This window comes from Malus sylvestris, chromosome 3 (assembly GCF_916048215.2).
Source record: "Malus sylvestris chromosome 3, drMalSylv7.2, whole genome shotgun sequence".
Lineage (NCBI taxonomy): Eukaryota > Viridiplantae > Streptophyta > Magnoliopsida > Rosales > Rosaceae > Malus > Malus sylvestris.
The window spans coordinates 3,759,050-3,778,216 of NC_062262.1; the positions used below are offsets into that span (position 1 = coordinate 3,759,050).

General features: G+C 38.1%; 3 protein-coding genes across 3 annotated transcripts; 1 reads left to right on the forward strand and 2 right to left on the reverse strand.

Moving 5' to 3' along the window:
* Positions 1–4,862: 4,862 nt before the first annotated feature.
* Positions 4,863–13,241, reverse strand: LOC126616661 (uncharacterized). Its single transcript, XM_050284744.1, has 20 exons — positions 13,120–13,241; positions 12,907–13,019; positions 12,743–12,818; positions 12,437–12,579; positions 12,052–12,138; positions 11,546–11,629; positions 10,790–10,997; positions 10,520–10,605; positions 10,141–10,372; positions 9,934–10,057; positions 9,371–9,507; positions 8,711–8,819; positions 8,458–8,500; positions 8,075–8,246; positions 7,892–7,962; positions 7,668–7,761; positions 6,025–6,240; positions 5,725–5,934; positions 5,155–5,547; positions 4,863–5,060 (listed from the first exon to the last, which is right to left on the reverse strand). Exons 1-20 carry the CDS (start codon positions 13,135–13,137, stop codon positions 4,935–4,937), a joined length of 2,742 nt encoding a protein of 913 aa, XP_050140701.1. The 5' UTR covers positions 13,138–13,241; the 3' UTR covers positions 4,863–4,934.
* Positions 13,242–13,905: 664 nt separating this feature from the next.
* On the reverse strand, positions 13,906–16,084 carry LOC126616671 (bifunctional bis(5'-adenosyl)-triphosphatase/adenylylsulfatase FHIT). The gene is made up of 4 exons (XM_050284760.1): positions 15,973–16,084; positions 14,912–15,057; positions 14,365–14,463; positions 13,906–14,269 (listed from the first exon to the last, which is right to left on the reverse strand). The coding sequence occupies exons 1-4, from the start codon at positions 16,082–16,084 to the stop codon at positions 14,156–14,158; spliced, it is 471 nt and encodes a 156-aa protein (XP_050140717.1). The 3' UTR covers positions 13,906–14,155.
* A 1,134-nt stretch (positions 16,085–17,218) lies between these two features.
* Positions 17,219–18,994, forward strand: LOC126616668 (uncharacterized). Its single transcript, XM_050284754.1, has 3 exons — positions 17,219–17,570; positions 17,668–17,900; positions 18,642–18,994. The coding sequence occupies exons 1-3, from the start codon at positions 17,319–17,321 to the stop codon at positions 18,835–18,837; spliced, it is 681 nt and encodes a 226-aa protein (XP_050140711.1). The 5' UTR covers positions 17,219–17,318; the 3' UTR covers positions 18,838–18,994.
* Positions 18,995–19,167: the final 173 nt, after the last annotated feature.

The following is a 19,167-nucleotide window of genomic DNA, read 5'->3' on the forward strand; positions in this document are numbered from 1 at the left end:
ACATTGGGGGAGCATTTTTGCTCACCACAAAAAAACTATGGTGTATGCTCACCATACACATAATCAATTGACACGTGTCAATTCTCTTAATCTTGATTAAATTTTTTTTTTCAAAATTAAAAAACTAACATTTAATGTGAAAGTTAACTAAAGTTAAGTAAAATAACACGTGTCAATTGATTAGGTGTATGGTGAGCATACACCATAGTTTATAGTGGTGAGAAAAAATGCTCCCATACATTGGTATGACACTTAGTCAAATTACCGGAAAACCTGCTTCACCGCTTTAGTTATAATTTTTGTTTTCATGAAAGGAAATGTTATTAACTAGTATTGTATGAATTGCATGTTAATTAATTTGTTCCTTTTATGGATCAAGAATGTAAAAGGCATGGATCTGGCAATTTTTTTTTACGAATTGAAGGATATAAAAGGCATGGTTCGGCGAGTTGTATTGGAAGATGCAAGACCCAGAATTTTATCTCAGGAGAATAAATTAAAAGATAAGGAAAAGTATTCATGCATTAGTGTTTAATATTGGTCAAATAGTACATGAATTGTGTGGCAAGTATGCTGGAAGAGAAACACAATGGAATTTGGGGATGCGAGGATTGTGGAAAAACTGGGATTTGGATCCTCACCTGAGCTAATGGAGAGGATCCTCCTGACCCATTATCGTAGGCCGTTGGATTTTTATCCAACGGTTATAATTATTATAACTTTAAAGGGACCCTCTGTTTGTAGCCGTTGGATAAAAATCCAACGGCCCAAGATGATGGGTCAGGAGGATCCTCTCTATTAGCTCAGGAGAGGATCCAAATCCGAAAAACTGAAGCTAGCATTGCTAGTTCTTCAACCGTTGAGCAAAAGAGGGGGACTTTAGTAATTAAAGATATATTAATATTTTCATATCAATTTTTGGTTATAATTATCAACAACTTAAAACGATAGTTATAATTCTATACATAGACCGTATTTTGATTATTTTTCCAAAATTCCCCTGCTATTTCCATGATAACTACTTATAATCAAGCATTAAGATCATTTGGGCATGATAGCTTTTGGGAGAGACCAAAGAGAGTTCCTCCCAGCACCGACATTTCAACCCCACCAATATAGGGTTTGCTCATGCTGCAAGAATATAAGTTCAGACTGGATTTGGCAACTTTGACATGTTGCAGGTGGGTTATCTCTGATATTATGAAAACCAAACATGTTATCATAGAGGACAAACATAGCTCTTTTAAATTGACGGGAGATAGAAGAAAAGCGAAAGTGTTATTATGAAATATCAGTATATAGTTACAAGTAGTACAACTCTGACCCTCTCAAAACGGAGAGCCTTATTTGCTTAGGTTGCCATTTTTTAGTTACAAGCAATACAAATAAACAAGCCGAATTGGAACCAGCGATATAAATAAAAGGCCTAATCGGATAAATGGTCTCCGTGGTCATAAGGTATTCGGATGATGGCCCCTGTGGTAAAAAAATTCGGATTTAAACTCCTATGGTCTAAGTCTGTTAGGATTTAAACCCCTGTGGTCTAAGTCTGTTAGGATTTATGCCCTTCTGTTAAATAATGCTGACGTGGCTGCCACATATATGCCACGTGGCTGCCAAATGTCTGCCACGTGGCAAAATAATAATTTTTTTTTTTTAAACCTGAATTTTTACAAAAAAAAAAAAAAAAAAAAAACCCAGATCTGCATGAAGAAGAAGGAAGAAGGAGAGGAGGAGGGTCGCGCGGGGAGAGGGCTTCGGCGAGGGGGGAGCTGGTCTCTGGCGGGAAGAAGAAGAAGAAGAAGAAGAAGAAGAGGAAGGAAGAGGGAGAGGGAGGAGGGTCGCACGGGGAGACTGGCGAGGGGGGGAGCTGGTCTCCGGCGGGAAGAAGAAGAAGAAGAAGAAGGAGAAGAAGTCCGGCGGGGGGGGGGGGGGAGGAACGGGCGGAGGGCGGGGGGGAGCTTGTTCTTCTTCTGCAGATTTGGGTTTTTTTTTTTTTTGTGTGTAAAAATTCAGGTTTTTTAAAAAAATTTAAATTAAAAATTATTATTTTTGCCACGTGGCAGACATTTGGCAGCCACGTCAGCATTATTTAACAGAAGGGCATAAATCCTAACAGACTTAGACCACAGGGGTTTAAATCCGAATTTTTTTACCACAGGGGCTATCATCCGAATACCTTATAACCACGGGGACCATTTATCCGATTAGGCCTAAATAAAAAGCTTACAAGTGAACAAACTAAACTAGAGAGCAGGGAACCCAACTAACCCCTCTTATTTTCCAGCAAAATTTTAGCTGCCCTTGTCATAACTTCTTCACCAAGAGATCAACACCATGTTCTGTCTCTACGACCAATCTAAGAGTAGGCGCATGGCGGTACTTGGGAGAAAGCGAGAAGGAGAAGTTGGATACTATTAGAGCTATCAGAACCTTGAGTTCAACCATGGCAAAGTTCTGTCCGAGACACACTTGAGGACCAACTCCGAATGGCGTGTACAAGTGTGGAAGCTTGCAAGCGCCTGTGATCCCATTCGCAAACCTGTTGGGGTTGAACGCATACGAATCTGATCCCCATAATTCGGGATCAGTGTGCAATGTTATCACCATTATCCAAAGATTGATACCCTTTGGAATCTGAATGTCCCCGAACTTCATGTCCTTGAAAGCCTCCCTTGACACCACACTAACCGGGGGATATAGGCGCAATGATTCATGAATCACCATTGTTAGCTGCACACATCATTCAAACAGTCAAGTTTATGGTAACTGATACGTGCAACCCAAAAAATTAAATGTAAATGAGATTAAAGACTGGGCGTTGTATACTACTATGCAAGACTTTAATAACCGACTTGAGATTATCTAAAAACATGCAGTTTTCAAACATGGAAAATTCTAGACGTTGATCATGTAAAACGTATATCTTAATCAGGGAGTTATATAGTACTATGTCATAATAATAAAAAATGGGTAGTGCTATTCACACACCCGTTTTCACCTCCCACACACCTTTATTAAGATCATATTATTAGCGTTTGGTTTCTGGGTTAGTTTCAATGGGAGTTCAGTGAAATACACCGAAGAAGAAGGAGAGAAAATGTATCCAAAGATAATGTCAATTCTATTCACTCTATTGATCATAAAAAAACCTTCCAGCATATATGATAGTTAGAGGAGTGAAAACAATTCCACTCACTCTATTACAAAGTAATCACAACCATTCATTCTTAAGACATCATATAAGATGCTTACACTTGTCATGAGCTATGACTCATTACAATCTAATCTAAATACCAATTGGAATATGATCCAAAGGTTCACATCAAATCTTACACATTGCTTATAATGAAACTATCACAGCAAATACATTTATACTCCAATACTCCCTTCTAAATGTTTTGATGATTTCACACCAAGAGCAGTTCTCAAGTATTCGAATCGATCCTTAGGAAGAGCCTTGGTAAAGATGTCTGCCAATTGCTCCTCTGTGCTGCAATAGTGTAGTTCAATTGTCCCATCTTGAATAGCATCTCTTATGAAATGATACCTCCGATTAATATGCCTTGTTTTATGATGAAACACTGGATTCTTAGACATGGCTATGGCCGAAGTATTGTCACATAGCAAAGGTGTAGCCTCCGCCTGTTCTTCTCCAAAATCAGATAAAACGAATCTCAACCACATTGCTTGTGTTGTAGCTTCTGCAGCACTTACATACTCGGCTTCTGCAGTAGATAAAGCCACACTGCATTGTTTAACAGAAGCCCAAGAAAACACTCCCGAACCTAAACTAAATGCATAGCCCGAGGTACTCTTCATGTCATCCAAACTTCCTGCCCAATCACTATCACAGTAACCTATCAACACAGCAGCTTTTCCTTTCACATATTCAATCCCAAAATCCAATGTGCCTTGTACATATCTCAAGACTCTTTTAGCTGTCCCCATGTGTTTTCTGGTGGGTTTATTCATGAACCTTGCCAGCAAACATGATGCATACATTAGATTGGGTCTAGTAACTGTCAGGTATAACAGACTACCAACCATTTTCCTGTACAAACTCTCATCAGCATCCTCACTCCCATTTTCCTTAGATAACTTGTCATCAATTACAAGTGGGGTTTTCACAGCTTTACAATCTTTCAATCCAAATTTCTCAAGTAGTGACTTGGCATATTTCTTCTGATGAATAAATATACTCTTATCGGTTTGAATTATGCCCAGACCAAGAAAATGATGTAACTGTCCCAGATCTGACATCTCATATTGCTTCATCATATCCTTCTTAAATTCTTGAATCATTTCATCAGAATTCCCTGTGTAGATAATGTCATCTACATACAGAGATACAATAAGCACACCTGCATCACTGAACTTTGTATACATAGTAGCTTCACTTTGGCTTTTCTTAAAACCAGGTTGATTGAAATAATTGTCTATCTCATCGTACCAAGCTCTGGGAGCTTGTTTCAGACCATATAAGGCATTTTTCAACTTGTAAACCTTGTCTTCTTGTCCTTGAACTTCAAATCCATGTGGTTGATCCATAATGGAGGCGTGGTTTCATAATGTGAGCCTGAAGTGCCTTTCGTCTAGCCAGTAAGGGCTGGTTTGGTATTGCTGTGCTTTGAAGAAAAAAAAACTGTTTTTGTTGTGCTGTGAGAATAAGCTCATTTTTGCTACTTAAGGCATTTCAATTCGGAAGTAGAACGAGAATCGCACATCCTAGGCAACTGAAGCCAATCTATTCAAACTTTACCGTACTGTCTCTCGATCAGGCGGGTTAGTTGTTAATCGGTCCTAAAATTTCAGGGATTCACAAACGCTGCACGAACAGTTTACTCTTTTCCGACAGCCGGTTGTAAACTTCAGATCAACCATGTTTAACATACCAAGTCTATTCAGTAACTAGACAGCCTGTTCTTTTACAGTTAGATAATCATATACAAGTTGTTCTTTTTATATATTAGAAAGTCAACTTCAAGGGAGCTAAGTACATCGATCACAGATTGTTCTTCAGATCCGCTGAAGTGCTCCAAAATCTGAGAGAGAGAGATCTGCAAACATCCAAGTTTTTAAACTTGTTAGTTTTATCTTTGCTTGAAAAGTGAGGATAATAATAACGCAACCATTTCACGACACTATACTTACCCCGTCTTGGTTCTTAAGCCAATCGTATATGGAACCCTCCGTTGCCTTCAATGCAAGGGAACTTTCATCATCTGGACTACCAAGTTTTTGGCGTTTTGTTGGGAGTAAGTCCTCGAAATGTGCTTCAGGTTGGTTTACTCCTTGTCCCCTGGTCAAGGGAAGAGAAGTGGTTTCTTCATTTTTACCCGAGCTTGCAACTGAATCTTGGGCCAAGGCCTTGTCTTCAAGAGGTTCTTCCATGGGGCATTTACGAGCAGAACATGGTGACGATTCTGTTTCCTTGCTTGGAAGTTGACCAGCTTCTTGTGCATCATGGGGGCTAGATGGAGTCCCTTCCAGAGACACTCCAAGCTTTTGCATTGCCAGGCAAGTCTTGATGTGTGCATAACTTATCTGTCATTGTAAAGCATGTTCAAACAGATAAAAGAAAATGCACGCAAATGGTCCATCTATATGAGTATGAAGCACGTATAAAATATAAATTCACGTACATATACACAATTAGACAGACACATTAACAGCATAACTAAAAATGAACTCCAAAATCAAGGCAAAGGTTTTGAGGCTCACATCTTCTGGCAATTCGTCTTTGATAGGCTTTAACCTTTCCGTAGGGCCAACCTTTGAAATGGCACACTGAATATCGGAGAGAACTTTATGCGTTAGTCCAACCTCGTTGCATAGCCTGATCCAATCAATTTCGCATCCTTCTTGAGCAGCTTCTACCACATAATCAAGAACAGTCTGCTCTTTAATAGGTGCAGATCTACCAGGGAAGTTCTGTGATTAAAAAGATTTAAGGTATGTAAGAATTGAAGTATAAGGAAAAGATAATAATCCATAGTAAATACTGAATATTGGAGAACATACAGCAATTTTCTGAATCGACAAACCCTCAACATGCCACAATTTCCAGGCTTCAAACTTTGCTGGCGTTAACTTTCTTGGTTGGTTGGGTACTGGATAGACTTTTCTCGTAATAGCAGTAGTTTGTACCGTTGCCTCTCCATCCAATGAAAGATTTAGTCCTTGTGATAGATCCCGAATGATCCGAAGAAAATTGCTTCCATGAATCACTACAAGGTGCTGCATGTATAAAGATGACATTTAGCCTTCATATTTAGAAAAGTTACAAGAGCAGGAAAACTTATATGAAACAACGAAAAATATCATTTACTTTGCTAGGATAATTCATTGAAGCTTCAGTTAAAAAAAAGGTCGTACCCAGTGCACAAGGCTCCCGCTTTACGTAGGGTTTGGGAGAGGTGAATGTCGGCTAGCCTTACCCCCATTCATTGAAGCTTCAGTTAGGTAAAAAAAAAAAATTGCTGAATGCGCTATTTGTGACTTGGTGGAATTAGAACCCCAGCCAACTGTTTGTTGAGTGCAGGAAGCAGATCCGGGATATTGTTAAGGACGAGATAAAGGGAGTATAGATTATATACAACAACAACAAAGCCTATATGAATCCTAGAACGCCATTGCGCTCGGTTTTGTGTCATGTCCTCCGTTAGATCCAAATACTCTAAGTCTTTTCTTAGAGTCTCTTCCAAAGTTTTCCTAGGTCTTCCTCTACCCCTTCGGCCCTGAACCTCTGTCCCGTAGTCATCTTCGAACCGGAGTGTCAGTAGGCCTTCTTTGCACATGTCCAAATCACTAGAACCGATTTTCTCTCATCTTTCCTTCAATTTCGGCTACTCCTACGTTACCTCGGATATCCTCATTCCCAATCTTATCCTTTCTCGTGTGCCCACACATCCCACGAAGTATCCTCATCTCCGCCACACCCATTTTGTGTACGTGTTGATGCTTCACCGCCCAACATTCTGTGCCATACAACATCGCTGGCCTTATTGCCGTCCTATAAAATTTTCCCTTGAGCTTCAGTGGCCTACGACGGTCACACAACACGCCGGATGCACTCTTACACTTCATCCATCCAGCTTGTATTCGGAGTATAGATTATATGCTAGGATAAAATTAATTTTTTTTTCTAGATTTGAATTTTGATCTCCCTTGAGGCATTTGACAAGCATTCAGCCATTATAAAATCAACTTTTACGAAAAGTACTTCTATTGTCGTGAATTATGGTGTGTGGAAAGGCATTGTCATGTTCAATCCTGCAACAAATTTTTGACCAGTTACTCATGCCTGTCCAGTAAATATTCTGGATAGCACTGGAAGCCATCAGAAAAGTGTTTGCTTGAGAATAGTGAACCAGGTATTGATCTGTACATATTCAAGTCCTTTGCCAGCCAAAGGATATGATTAATACGAACAGATTACATTCAGTCGGAAAAACACAAAAGACGTATCTGCATCAAAACTTGTTTAACACAAACGCAATGTATCAAATCCTTGTCGTTAAGAACCAAAGATTTTGAGAAGAAAATTTTTTACTAGTTAAACTACGAGGGTTTAGTTGGTTTGCCAATTATAATTAAGATCCTAGTTAACTAATCACACTTGAGAATGGAGAGAAAACTTTGCTATTGCTCTCTGCAAGACATACCTGGTTGACGCCATCGATGTTTGCTAGCCTTGCTTTGGTAGATGGTCTTGCTAAAGCAATTTTTTTAATCGTTTGATCACCACAAATAGCATATCTGCAGAGAGTAAAATTTGGATGAACTCAATGTTTTCAGTAAAAAAAAAAAAATGAAAATTGCTTTTAAGACATTAAGAGAGAATATTTGGAATTTGTGGTCTTGACTATATAATTAAAAAGAGATCTACGGAGCGGTTCCAAGGCTTCTTGCGAGCTTCCTTCTCTCTTCTAAAAGCATGTGGTAGAGTTGTTTCTCTGCCTGAGAGAAAATGAAAATGTGTAAAAAAGGTACTATTGTAAATGTTGATAACATACGGATAAAATATTGAGTAACTGAGGTGAATAAACACAATAACAATTAAATTGCCAACCTCTGAGAATCCTTCACATTCCAGAGTAGCCAAACTCTTAATTTCTCCAACTTCGCCTGATGCATGTTTATTGTCCTCATCATCGACCATTTCACTGGTCACCGGCAAGAATAGGGGTGGTTGATGATCCGGTCCAGCAGAACTAAGAAATTGGTAAGCTTTTGGACTAAGACTGATGCATGAAAAAAGAAAATTCAAATTAAGTCATTTTCTTTTCGAGTTTTGCAATTGAAATTCAAGAAAAAGAAGACCTATTATTAATGACAGAGAAGGGTCATTTCTGGTGGCATTTAGTATCATGTAAAAACTAAATAGATGTCGAAAAAGAGATTCATTATTAAGTTTTACCTTCTGCAAAAGTAGAATAAACGAAAAGAATATACCTTACAGTTCGGTATATGTCTTTTACTGTCTCCCTCAAATAACCTGTATTAAAAAGAGCATTTGAACTCATGAACAGACCAATTATCAGCTAATAACTCAAATGCAAGTATATCAGCTTATGTGAACAAAGATACAAGCATAACATGTAAGTATTGGTGAACGTCTTAAGCATTCATATGCCTCCGGTATTAAAATGTCAAAAGTAATACTCAGAGCAAGGAGACCAGCTGATAGAAAGTGTCCCTTATATACCAGAAGAGATTAATTGGTAACCAAGGGCTTTCCACCAATTTGAAGAATAGTCTTTCCCAAGCCCATGCAGTGGAAGCTTGTCATATTGGGCATCAATAATTTTTTTAGCCTGTATGCCACATGGAAAGATCACCATGAGTAACACAACGATGTAAAAGTTGAAAGGGAAAAAAAAAACAGCAACTGAAAAATGACACTTTAAAGAACCATAGGACCAGGAGCTTTCAGAAAGAACAGCGTTTAACAGAAGCTAACTGTATAAAACAATTAGCTTCTAGGAATTCTTATTAATTTTTTAGTTACAACTTTCAGCTTGTATCACTCACATGTTGTTTATAACCTTATATCATTAAGTTAATTTGAATTTTATTCCTTCAATGTTAGCAAGAACATAACTGTCTTTTGAAAACCGCAAACAGAGATATCACTAAAGCTAAAACACAAGGCTAAAGATTCAGATTTTTGCCCTTGAACATCACCTAATGTAGAAGAGAGAAGAATGAATCCACAGAAAACCAACTTTTATTCATACAGTTCAACTCTTTGGACCTCCAGATCATCGAATGTTAAACATATTCTCGTAGTAATTACTTGTGCACCTTTTTATCAATAATAAACATGGTATACTGTGTTTCAAAATCAAAATGCATTAAAACTCACTCGAGAGCCACGAAGAATGTCTACAGGCATACTGAGACCCCATTTACCCCTACATGATTGAATGCAAGCCATTAGAAGAAATGCTTCTTTAGACATGTCTCGCTCCCTCTTTGTGGAAGTGCAGTTATCACAATTACCTACAAACACAATTTTAAGCCACCGCATAATAATCGGTTCAGTTTAAGTTGAAAGATTATCTACCATGGAATGCAGGTGAATTGCTGCTAAAGCGATAAAACAATTATGTTTCATTTTAATATTATAATTTAAAAACATTTTACGAAACAACCTCCAACTGTCATAAAAACTTTCAATCTATCTAATCTAAGCAGTCCCTTGAATATTAACATGAAATTATATCATCTCTGTCAAGTTCATCACCAGTAAGTTCCAATATTTTATTGAAACAAAAAGCACTGAATTTAAATCCTGGCATCAAAAGCTAGCAGTGAGTAAATAAGGCAGATGATTGAACTATAGTACATGGATGCAGTTTGAAACTTCAACACTAAAATTAGGGGAGTCTGAACTCAGGAATTTCAATAAAGAAAGCAGATCCATACCGCATTTATCAGCTGGAAAATTTTCCCCAAAGTGACCAAGCAAAAACTTCCTTCTGCAAGTTGTCAGTAAGCAGTACCGTTGTGCTGCCATCAACGACTCTACAACAGCTTTACGTTGACTTTCCTGGTGATTAGAAGCCCACAAAAACTCATGAGGCAGAAAAATATTTAGCCACATCCTAGAACAGAAACAAAATAAGCACTTACAGAATGTAGCTCTCCAATGTAAAAGTCAGCTTTTGCAAAGTCACTTCTAGTGTAATAAAGCCAGCAGACAGATGCAATACCATCTCTACCGCATCGTCCACTTTCCTGGTAATAAGACTCCAAGCTCTTTGGGCAACCATAATGTATCACTTGCCTTATGTTTGGCTTGTCAATACCCATTCCAAAAGCAATTGTAGCAACCATGACATCGAGTTCATCTCGTACAAACAATCTGATGAGAAAGAATGATAAGCACCATGTAAAATACGATGCAATGCAAGGTTAAGAAATGGAAGGGTGCTGTACTCAACAATTACATTGATAGCACAAGGAGCAACTATAAATTCTACTTTAAATACACATGGAATAAGATGAGAACCTATGGGACTCCGCACGAGCTTTATTGTCCATTTGACCATGATAGATTCCAGCCTTAATACCTACCTCCTTGAGTGACTCGAATACCTAGGGAAGGTAATGAAAAACATTAAAAGAATGTAAGCCAGGTTCTTCAGAAAATTCATTCATGAATAAAACAAGACATTGATAAAAACTATCATATACATGATATAATGCGGACAGTAAGTTACACAGATACAGTGCATGCATAAAAATACACATGTTAAGAAAACGAAGTTAAAGAACGTACCTGCTCAACATCTTTAATTGTCGTGCAGTAAATGATAGTTGAACCATCTGAGCGCACAAATTTTGAAACTTCTTGAACAAGCTCCTGAACAAATGACTGACCACGATTGAATGACTTAACACCATAGAACAGATTTGTCCGGTCAAATGAGCCTATGGCAACATATGGGTTTTGCATCTTCAAGGAATTAACAATGTCCATCTGAACCCTGGAATATGAATACGAGAAAAGATAAATATTGAAGTCTTCTTAACATTAAAAAAAAAAAACTTAAAAGCAAACCAAAGAAAATAATGCAGGGTCTCCAAGTGCATTACAATTTTCACCAAGTGCGTTACAGTTTTCACCTATTTGAAAGAGAATTATAGTCATATACGTTAAGTTACAAAAATCATAAGAGTATGGGTCAAGTAAGGAATAGTTTTGTGCCACCGTTCTCTAGGATCTAGCAAACATAAAAAATATTAGATGACAATAGCTCACTTCCTAGTTCCCACAGTTGTTCTGCCAAGTTATGAAGTTCCAGGGGTAAGCAGAATTAGAGAAACTAGTACAAGAAACGAAAATATTTCTGTTGTAATATAAGGCACCAAAAGCAGATAATACAAGCGGCTTACAGAAATAAAGAATGTTTGTAAATATTATCAATTGAATTCTGAGGATTTTAAATAAATGCAAGCAATACCCGAATAGAAATGCAACAGCTGATAAGAACATCAAAGTCACACAGAGAGAGAGAGAGAGAGAGAGAGATACTTTTCAGTAGCAGTTGCAGTTAAGGCAATAAATGGAACATCAACAAGAAGGCCACGTAACTTGTCTAGTTTCTTGTATTCTACCCTGTAAAGTCCACAACGAGAAATGCTTAGATGATGATGATTAGTGATACATGTAACATTAAGATAATTATAGGCATAAAACAAAGTGAGAAATAGATATACAAGGAACAAAATCGACACATGAAACTGTGACTGAAAAAACACTTTTGTACAAATATGCATTAAATAGTAATTTGGAAAACAAGAAACTAACCATAGTACCACCACCCAAAGACTAGGCAACTTTGTTTTAAAACTGAAGTAGGATCAATAAAGGAACTTAAGCTTTAGAGATTTTGTTGATCTCAATCCCATTCTAGCCAGAAATTGGAGAATGATGCCAAAATAAATGTCACAGGCCAAAGTCCCAACATTTCAAAAACAAAGACTACGTAATCAAGTAATTACGATTTACGTTAGAAAGAACTACTAAATATCAGTAACCTGAAATCATGGCCCCACTCCGATATGCAATGCGCTTCATCAACAGCAAACAAACAGAGTCCAACACTTAGCAAATTGGACCAGAAACTGCAAAAAAGGCATAGAGTCAGGATACCAATTTCTGTAAGAAACACAAATAATCTAGAATATAATACTGACATCGAAAAATCCACTAAACTCCTTCCATATGCCAACAAAATCTTGATAATGGCAGACTATAATATAAAGTTCTCATCTACAATCATCGTACGTCCATGACCATAGTAGTCCTAGTTCACTAGTCCAAACTCCCAGCTCATGTTTGTAATTGTAATACAGCAGACAAAGTGCACAATAGAACAGAAAACTTGAAACTGATATATGGCAAATAAAACTAGCAATGTACCTTGAAGGAACCAAACATGCCTTTTCCGGGGTCATGTATAAGATATCAAATTGACCACTTTCAGCTCTGCTCTGGACAGTGGAATCAGTTTGGCTACTTCCCATAAACTCGGCTCTAATTCCTCGTTGCTTCAAAGACATTACCTTTAAACAAACATCAAATATTTCATTTAACCTCCAACGACACGCAATTACTGATTAATAATGTTCAACAGAAACAGAATTAAATTACATGATTACATACCATTATTTAACCCAAAAAAAAAAAAAAAACCAACCCAACAAAAAGAAACAATCTTTGGTTCACCTGATCTTGCATTAGGGATATAAGAGGGCTCACAACAACACCAGTCTTTCCGACAACCAACGGAGGCACCTGATAGCTGTAAAAAAAAATAACCCAGTAAATCAAACACTTCTAAAACCCTACTCAAATCAAACGACAGAGAAAGGAAAGGAAGAAACTTTTACCACAACGACTTGCCGCTGCCGGTGGCCATCACAATCAATGAGTCGTTTCCGTCTATGATTTTCTCAATCACTTCCTTCTGGTACGGTCGAAACGAAGAAAACCCAAAATATTTCTACACCCAAAAATTCAACAAAACTAATAAAAAAAGAAAAAAAAAGACTAAAAATGAAGAAAAGAAAACAAGAGAAGCAGAAGAAGATAAGGTCCTTCACCTTGAGAATGGACTGCATTTCTGCTGAGACGATCAGTCGGCAAGGATTTTATGGAGGAAGGAAAAGCACTATTGAGTTTTTAGCTACTTTTTTTTTGGAGTTTTGAGAAATGTTTTTATGCTTTTCATTAAGCAGATAATAATACATATATATATAGCGTCAGAAATCCCCAACTTCTCCCGCCATTTCTTTGTGGAAGAAACTTCGGAACCCCAGGCCCACAGAAACCAACCACTGCAGCCCAAGACCCAACAACATCCACAACAACAACAAAACATTTTCTACTACGTGAGGCCGGCTATATGAATCTTAGAACGTCATTGCGCTCGATTCTGTGCCACGTCTTCCGTTAGATTCAAGTACTCTAAGTCTTTTCTTATAATCTCTTCCAAAGTCTTTCTAGGTCTTTCTCTACCCCTTCGAGCCTGAACGTCTGTCACCGTAATCGCACTTTCTAACCGGAACATCAATAGGCATTCGTTTCACATGTTCAAACCACTGTAGCCCAAGACCCATTTAGGCAATATTCTACTTTAAACCAACGTAACGTACTAAAGCACCGGAAAGAGGTATTTGGACTCGGGTTTTTTGACAATGTGGCTAGGCGCACGTCTGCAAGTTTCTTCCTTATCTTTGGTTGTTAAAACAGTTGTCTCAAAACTTGGTCAGTAACCTACCATTGAAGAAACAGAATCTATCGATCCCGCGTCGTTTTTGCTACAATGTAAATTGAAATTTTCTCCAAAACCATGTTGTGTAATGGTACATTTTTGAAATTTAGATAACTTGTGGTTGAATCTGTTTGGAATGTATGATGAAACTGTTGTCAGATAACATAAACAAATGAGCATAAACCACCGGGAGCCGACGGACGTTAACAACTTAACACATCTATCAAGCTCGGACTCTAATCCAGCTACAACTATCAAGCTCGGACTCAAATCCAGCTACAATTATAGTAAACCATCCAAACACAATGGAAACATCCGGCGAGAAAAACATTACATATTGTGCGGCATATCGGAACATCTACATTCTAAAACAACTTTTTGTACTCTTCGGCATCTTGTGCCATTTCCTCGAGGCTTCTGTCCTTCCTTTCCTTGTCTAAATCAAGCTTTTGCGTTAATTCCTTCTCCTTTTCATCCAGCTATAGCATTGAACACAGAAAAAGTAAATACTCGAGGCTAAAACATACGAATTAGTAAGAGTTAATAAAACCTGAAACAGATGTTCTAATCTTACTGCATCATAAATCTCATCTTTCTTCTCAAAGTCGCCACCTTTCCGTGGGAGGATATGAATATGAACATGGGGTACAGTCTGTCCGGCTTCGGGTCCATCCTAAGGTTCAAACAAAGAGGACAAAGTTAGCTTCAGGGGACATAAAACCATTACAATGTGCAGCAGCGAACATTTCAGAGGCAAAGATGTGAACTTGAGCGTTAAGGATCGTCTCCCAACAAACATCATAAAGCAAAATTGTTGCCGTTAAATACCACACAAAAAGTAGGTAACCCGCTCTGCCTCACATAACGAGTTCAAGGCATAATTGCTAGGTGATATGGAAGTGAAAAGAAACCTAATAGCTTGGAGGAAGTTCGAAATATGACCAATGTACGCTTTATGTGTCGATAAACAGGACTGACTAATGAATATAAGGCATCAAGTGATCACTTCGTTAATAGTAATATCATTAACAGATCTCAAGGGCAAAGTAACTGTCTGAAAACCAGGCCAAACACAGAAATATTGTTCACTAATAAAAAAAAGTTAGTCTAAAAATTCTTACTTGAATAGCGAGTGTGAGAGATGATGCTTTGTGGTAACTCTCAAGCCGGCTACCAACCTTTTGTGCTGTGATCCAAAGATCACTGGTCTCATCAGCAGTGAGATCAACAAAGCGCTTCACTTCACGCCTTGGGCAGACAAGCACATGTACATGATGTCAAGTCAAGCAAGATTGAATTGAGCATATTATAATTCCACAATAAAATGGGTATAATTTGCACACACAGTTACACACAATGCTAGGTCATCCTTCTTCCAGTGTCTTTCAACACATGCAGATGAGAAGGGAAGTTAGGCACACATATCAGTCCATGATAAACCATATACAGAACCGTGGTCCGAAAGAGACCAGTCAAAGTCTACTAATAAAAAGGGATGCACTTAGTAGCATGTTCTTAAGACTCAAGCATTGCAACCAGCTGAATCTACTATCTGCTGCTTACATTTTGGTGCCACAGAAAATCCTTTCGGACCCAAAATCAAGCTGGATAAAAGACTCTTCCTTTTTGAGTCCAGAACGAAAAACCAACACCCCTTTCCTTTGACATCCATATTCATTACTCACTAGCATGATCCAATCAATCAGTAATAAAACTCATATACTGCCTTAATTCTCCAAGCCAGAAAAAGGGCACTAAAACAAGGAAATTTCCCGCAGATAGCTCTTTACCGTAGCGGCGAACAACAATCATACCTATGCAACTGGTGCTGGTTCGATCCCCATTGATTCTCTTTCCCATAACAACTAACTATTTAACCCACTAAGGCTATTGCTACTCGTCGTACCCAGTGCACAAGGCTCCCGCTTTACGCAGGGTCTGGGAGAGGTGAATGCATTTACTAAGGCTATTGCTACTAAAACCAGAAAATTTCCTAACTTTTTTTTTTCTTATATAACAAATTAAAAATGCATTTATTCACCGATCTCAAAACAAAATTCATATCCAAAGCAAATAAAAGGATATGACCTGCAAAGAAAAAGGAGAGTTGGGTCATCAAATTTGCAATTTCTACATCCATTTTTCATGCTTTGATTATTCAGTGTTAAGAGTAAGAGAAAAGTACCAGGAACAAGAGGGCGCAGGTTAACCAGGGCGTAGGATAGCTTGGTGGAGTAGAACACTTCCCTACTGTCGATATTGTACGGCCCGAACTTGAAGCTCTCCGAAGCCATCTGTCTGCGTTTTATAAACAAACTATAATGAATAGTGCCGGCGGCGGAGGTTAAGGAAAAGGAAAGGGCTGCGGGGGTGGAGAAGGAGGAAGGACGAAGGAAGGCGGCTCTGGCGACGGAGGACGATCGTGTAATGAGAGATCTGACGGTGGAAGCCACTGTTGGGAACAGAATTTTACGCTTTTGAGGTGAGCTAATGCTATTTCTTTTTCTTTTTATTGTTTTTTTAATAACTTGCCAATTACAGTATTTGTAGGGATCTGATATCCACACATCTCTTTTTACTTCTCTCACACTCTTTTTAGTTTTCATTCATCGGATCGGATGAATTGAAAATAAAATATAAATTAACAAGAAGTGTGTGAAAAATAAAATAGTGTGTTTGGATAACACACCCCTATTTGTATAGTAATATTCCTCAAATGTTAGAATCTCAAGAATCAGAATTTTCCGTTTCGTAAAAGGCAAAACGTTAAGCGACTCAAATATGTTCTTATTGACTTAAAACAGTTAAAAATAAAATTGTTTACTTTTTTTTATCGTACTATAGATTGTCATACAAAGTACTATAGATTGTCATACACCTAACTTGAATGGCTAAACTCTTTCGCGTCCGTCGTATTTCCCAAACAAACACTAAATCATAAACACACTATTTTATTCTAGAGCCCCACTTTGAAGGCTTGCTCAGAGCCTTCAAATTCTCAAGACCGGTCCTGTGTCGGATCAAATGATTGGAGAAAATCAATGAACATAAATTAATAAAAAACGTGTGAAGTAAAAATGATTATGTGGATAGCATCACCATTCACCATTTTCGACTTTCCCTTTGGGCCTATGTTTTTTTGTTCGCACGATATATTATTATTAAGACGAAACACTACAATAGTGGTGTCTCTATGTCATATAAGTGACTTTCTATGTCTAATTTTCTTGAAAGTAAAAAACATATATAATAAGGAAAATTAATGAAAAAGGTTTGAAAACTTTGAGTTTTAATGATAAGGACAAAATAAAGGGTAAAATGAATAGTAACAGGATTGACTTTTTAGTGTAAAAATGTGATTTTTCGTTAAAGTGAACAATACGGATGCTTTTCGTTAAAATTCCCATAATAATATGTATTTGTATCATGAAAAAGATAAGTAATGTAGATTACACTGGATAAGGCTGGCCCTGCTTGTTATATCGAAGGAAGGAAGACACAGTTGAAGAAGAAGAACCAGAAGGAGAAATGTCAGCCGTGACAACTCTCAGTCAGGCATGCTGGGCTGCCGCCGTCGTGAAACCGAAATCAAACACCGCCATTTCCCATATCCAAAACCCAAAGCCCAAATCTTTAGCTCTTCCTTTCTCGGCCAATTCCAGCTGCGCTCACTTCTTCTCCTTCAATCCCAAAACCACCCTCAAATCCTCCTCCTCCGTCCGTACATTCGTTGCCGCCGTTGAATCCGACCAGCTCAGCTCCTCCGACTCCGCTGACAAGGTCCAATTCTCTCTTCAACCCATAAAAAGTTTTCCTTTTAATTTTCATTTTCTCATCCAAGACTGTAAATTTTGAAATTTTTTGTTTCTGAATGCAGGAAAAGCCGAGCAGGTACTATTTCGTGGTTGCAAATGCAAAGTTTATGCTCGATGACGAAGAGCATTTCCAGGAGCAGTTGTGTGAGAGGCTTCGATACTATGGAGAGAAGAACAAAGAGCAGGACTTTTGGCTTGTGATCGAGCCTAAGTTCTTGGATAAGTTTCCTAACATTACTAAGAGATTAGGAAGGCCTGCCGTGGCTCTGGTTTCGACTAACGGTCCTTGGATTACGTAAGTTTCCCTGTTTTTTATTGCGAACGTGCTCGGTTTCAATTTGTTGTTTTCTGACTGCTGTTTTGTTTCGAGCTTCATATGTTTTGTTAGTTAAGTAGTGATGTAGCAGAATCAGAGGTTGAATCAATTGGGAATTTCTGTTGTGTATTAGTGTCCAATTCTCTTGTGACAATGTTTGATGATGCTAAGATTCTAGACTCGATCGATCATTATGGTAGAACGCTGAAAACTGCAAGAATCCGAAAGTTTTAAGTTGTTGAAGATGAGTCGAGAATTGTGTATCTAGCTAACACTGTCTCTAGTTTGCAGCCTTATTCTGCGCGTGTGGAGATGCGGATGTAGATATTCATACATGTGCATCTTCACCTTGCATCTTTTAAGTTTAGAAATAAGTGGTGGAAAGGGGGTTTAGAGTGATGTTTGAATCCAGCATCTCCTGCAACTAGAGCTACGATATGATTTTAGAAAACCAATAATCCTCGAAAGTTGAAGTTCTTGAGAAGGATTACATTGTCGACCAAGCTAACAACCATGTAAATATGAGATTCTACACGATTGAAGCATATACTTACACCAATAGATATGCTAACAACAACTCCTCAGCTAAAAAAACTACATGACCTGATGTTTCGATATAAGAAATATCTTCGTATGTTTGTACATAAGTAGCAATATGAAAGTTGTGACCCTTACAATGGTGGCAATGTCTCTGAATCTGATCATGTTTTGCGGCTGCAGGTTTATGAAGCTGAGACTGGACAGAGTGTTAGCAGAAAGTTTTGAAACCGAGAGTCTAAAAGAAGCGTTAGCCTCCAATCCAACCACTATCGAGTTTGAGAAGCCACAGAAATGGGTAGCACCTTATTCCAAGTATGAATCCGGGTGGTGGGGGCCTTTCTTGCCGCCAAGAACGAAAGAGGAGAGCAAAGCGTAAATCACTTTTTTCCGTTCTCAACGTGGATTTCGTCATCTGTTACTAACTAGAGCTGAAGTTGATGCATGTAGGTAATGTGAAGTTTTGCAAGGTTAGCACCTCATGTAATAAACTTTCGTAGTTGCCCATTAATGTGTGAAGAGAGAGTATTGAAGAAGTTGTCTGTCCGAAAGGATGAAGAAATTTGCTTGTGTCATGCGCGATTAATGTAATAGCTTTCGACATTGCATTCACATCAGAAAACCGAAATATGAACGAATACATTTTCTTCAATCGAGCAAGGAAGATGAATGATTACTTTTCTTGATCAATACTCCTCGAGGAAAACTA

Excerpts from the sequence above, each read along its gene's own strand:
- LOC126616661 (XM_050284744.1), bottom strand. Across the intron at positions 11,630-12,051 it reads GAGTGGGGCCATGATTTCAG|GGTAGAATACAAGAAACTAG; the intron begins GTTACTGATATT and ends TGGACTTTACAG. Across the intron at positions 10,058-10,140 it reads ACATTGGAGAGCTACATTCT|GAAAGTCAACGTAAAGCTGT; the intron begins GTAAGTGCTTAT and ends TCTAATCACCAG.
- LOC126616668 (XM_050284754.1), top strand. The coding sequence starts at position 17,319 with ATGTCAGCCGTGACAACTCTCAGTCAGGCATGCTGGGCTGCCGCCGTC. Across the intron at positions 17,571-17,667 it reads CCTCCGACTCCGCTGACAAG|GAAAAGCCGAGCAGGTACTA; the intron begins GTCCAATTCTCT and ends TTCTGAATGCAG. Across the intron at positions 17,901-18,641 it reads ACTAACGGTCCTTGGATTAC|GTTTATGAAGCTGAGACTGG; the intron begins GTAAGTTTCCCT and ends TTGCGGCTGCAG.
- LOC126616671 (XM_050284760.1), bottom strand. The coding sequence starts at position 16,084 with ATGGCTTCGGAGAGCTTCAAGTTCGGGCCGTACAATATCGACAGTAGG. Across the intron at positions 15,058-15,972 it reads GCGCCCTCTTGTTCCTGGTA|ATGTGCTTGTCTGCCCAAGG; the intron begins CTTTTCTCTTAC and ends GACATCATGTAC. Across the intron at positions 14,270-14,364 it reads AAGATGAGATTTATGATGCA|CTGGATGAAAAGGAGAAGGA; the intron begins GTAAGATTAGAA and ends TCAATGCTATAG.